This window comes from Rutidosis leptorrhynchoides, chromosome 2 (assembly GCF_046630445.1).
Source record: "Rutidosis leptorrhynchoides isolate AG116_Rl617_1_P2 chromosome 2, CSIRO_AGI_Rlap_v1, whole genome shotgun sequence".
Classification (NCBI taxonomy): domain Eukaryota; kingdom Viridiplantae; phylum Streptophyta; class Magnoliopsida; order Asterales; family Asteraceae; genus Rutidosis; species Rutidosis leptorrhynchoides.
In genome coordinates this window covers 617,316,018-617,319,245 of record NC_092334.1, presented here as the reverse complement: position 1 = coordinate 617,319,245, position 3,228 = coordinate 617,316,018, and the positions used below count along the sequence as shown (strand labels likewise).

Genomic DNA, 3,228 nt, shown 5'->3' with positions numbered 1-3,228 from the left:
TTTAAGTTCTTCCATCATCTAATAGGAATGATATCCTTTAACTTCTCATTCATCTTTAGAAAAATTAAAAAAATCATGCATACTCGTCCATATTGAGACTTCGACAAATGCAGCATACAATTCTGCTACTATTTTGATTGTATCATTTAGAGCTCGTTTTGATATAATTGAAGTTATTTTGCATTAAAAAAAAATTCGTAAAAATATTATTACTCTATAGTCTAAAGCGCATTAACAAATACTTGTGTTTAAACATATTTACCATTTTATTTTTAATTTGTGTTATTTACATTTACATACAACATAAAAATCCAATACATTTGGACCCAAACCATAATCACCACATTTGAGGCCTATTATTAACATCAAACTCCGATCCCCTATTCCGTCGAGAAGAACTACTAAAGATGGCCGGAATAAACCTACTTCTATCACTTACACCATCATCGGAACTCGAACTTGAACTCGACGAAAATCTCCTCCTCCCTCCACCAACGCCAAAACACGAAAACACACCACCCAAAAACCGTCGCAAACCGCCACTCATACCACCCTCATTCCGTCTTAAACCACCCCATAAACCCCTCACCGGACCACCATTATTATTCCCTAATCCACCATCCATTTCGGTAAACAAAACCGGAACATCTCTCTCCCTCCCCCTCCTTCCCACCGCAAAACCGCCACCCGGCAGCCGCCATATCGTTAACCCCGCCGCCGCGCTACCGTTGCCGGAATCTTGATTTTCCGGCGGGATTTCGTGCCGGCATAACGGACACGTGTTACGCAAACTTAGCCACGGAAGTATACAATCCGAATGATATAAATGCTGACATGGCATTTGTTTAACTTGTGCTTGCAATTCAAATGCTTCTTTACAAACAGCACAATGTGATTCAGTCACTACATCTGTTTCTTGAATTTCGATGTCCGGTAGTGCTTCCACGGCGGCTTTTGACGCCGGCGGATTCTGATTAACTCTCATTAATCCGTTGACTTCAATCTGAGTTAACTGATTCAATAGCCGATCAAAACCCGAACCCAATAAAAAATCCGACATACCTAACGGTAAAGGTCTCAAACCCGACCCGGATCCGTCATCATAATACATCTCCAACCCTCCACCGTTGACCGAGTCAAGGCTGTTGTGTCCCCGGAGAATGATGACGGGGTTAAACGCCGACTGGTTACCGGCGTTCCGTCTAGCATGTTGGAGCACCGGCGGGTTAGGACTCTGTTGTTCTTCGCCGCCGGCCGGGTACATATCAGATGCCGGAGAACTGCTCCGGCGAGAGTCAGAAATCGGGTTATCAAGTTCCTCTATGAATCCACCGTTGCAATCTGGGCAAAAGAAAGATGAACCTTGCTGGTGGGATGGAACTGTGATGTATCTACTGCATCTGTAACACCAATACGATGATGACGGTGATGAACCAGCCATTGACAACATGTATATTATGAAATAAGATAAGAATTTTGATTAAAACTAAAAAAAGTTTCAACCTTTTTACTAAAAAGACCAAAATTGGGATTAATTTATGAGATAAAAATTAAACCCAAATCCTAAAAGTGGATAACTTCTTCACACAATTTCAAAATTCATGGTTTTCCCAAAAAAAGTCAAATTTTTTTTATCAGTTTCTACAAAGAGACGTATATTTAGGTATGCGTTATAGTATACAATGAAAACCCAATATCCAAAATTGACCCATTCTTTAAGGAAACTCAAAAAGATTGATGTTTTTTCAAGAAAGATCAAAACTTTAGGTATGATTGATTGACTTTAGGCATATGAACTGAAATCCCCAAATTAGATGCAACGGACAATTGACATATAATTTAGAACCCCTAAATTAGGTGGGATGAACCCTAAGCATGAAGATGAAATGGGAATTTGAGTAGAATTGAATCGGTGGAAAGTGGGGAATATTTGAAGGGGAGGGATTGGGGGGAGTCATCAAGGCTTGTGATCAAGTGACACGTGGTGCGAAATCAGAGGCATGAGTCATAGTTTTACGTTGGTGGAATTTTGTATACTAAAGTTACACTTTGCTACCTTTAAGTTTGTACGAAAGTTAATTTTCTCTTCTATTTTTGAGAGATGATTGTTTTTGCTTTTAAACACATCATGTTGATGTCTAACTTTTGATTTTCCAAAAAAGATAGATCGTCTCAAAATTCTAATCTATTTATGTTGGAAGAAGTCCCGAAACATGTCATGTAAGATATTGATCGAAGTTACATAAGGTTTCGTTTCTATTATTGTTTAACAACCAACAAACTAATCACATGCTATCGAAGAACCTCAATAATATAAAGTATACGAATTAGAATTGTGGTACGAATATAAAATCTACGAAATGAAATGAACTAGGTTATGCGTTAATAGTAGATTTTTTTGTTTTTTGTTTTTTTTTGCTATAACAATCGATATGTATGCATAATGAATGTGATAAACATTCGCACAAAAGTGATGATATTTTACTATTGAATTATTTCATGATTGTGTATTATGTACTCTATTAAAGGAACATATATATTAAAAATGGCACCTAATGACGTACGTCCCGTCATGACCGTCACGTGCGACGCATTGCGTATCTCCTTGCTAGACACGTGACTTCAGCTCCTGGCTAAATTAATGCTAAGTCAACTTTTAACCTCAAGCCACGATTGTCTCTGCGCTACGCCACCCGTAGCGTACCGGTAATCATTTGACTTGGTCTGCTCGGCTGCTTGCCCGTCCGACAAATTAGGAGAACGTGGAGTAGGTAGTGGGCGTGATTAGAGGATTCCAGGAGTGGTAATCGTGGGTTAGTGGGTTAATGGTGGTTATCCTTGGTAACCGTCATTATATGCCTATAAATACTACTCATAATCACACTGTTAAAGGACGATCAACAATTGCACTTACCACCGCTGATCACTCTTCTAAGCTCACCTTGGAGGCTCAGCAAAAGTCAACCACCACAACACCCCTCATACTCATCACGTTAACCGGAGGAAACCCTTCCGAAGGTTAGTCATTTCAATTAATTACACTCAGGTCAATTTTGACTTGATCATTTGGCGCCATCCGTGGGACCGTTTGATCAACATCTTAGCACAAGATGACAGGCGTTTTCAATCCATCACCAAATGTCAATTCTGGCAAAGAACCGTACGACCCTTTCAAGCCTAACTACGATAACACTCATGAAACCCCTAACGAAACTATCAAAGGCGTCA

At 39.5% G+C, this 3,228-nt stretch overlaps 1 protein-coding gene across 1 annotated transcript; it reads right to left on the bottom strand.

Moving 5' to 3' along the window:
• Positions 1-238: 238 nt before the first annotated feature.
• LOC139893539 (probable E3 ubiquitin-protein ligase RHC2A) lies at positions 239-1,875 on the bottom strand. The gene has a single exon (XM_071876710.1). It carries the CDS (start codon positions 1,448-1,450, stop codon positions 338-340), a length of 1,113 nt encoding a protein of 370 aa, XP_071732811.1. The 5' UTR covers positions 1,451-1,875; the 3' UTR covers positions 239-337.
• Between the last annotated feature and the right edge of the window lie 1,353 nt (positions 1,876-3,228).

Coding starts and splice junctions, on each gene's coding strand:
- LOC139893539 (XM_071876710.1), bottom strand. CDS start 1,450: ATGTTGTCAATGGCTGGTTCATCACCGTCATCATCGTATTGGTGTTAC.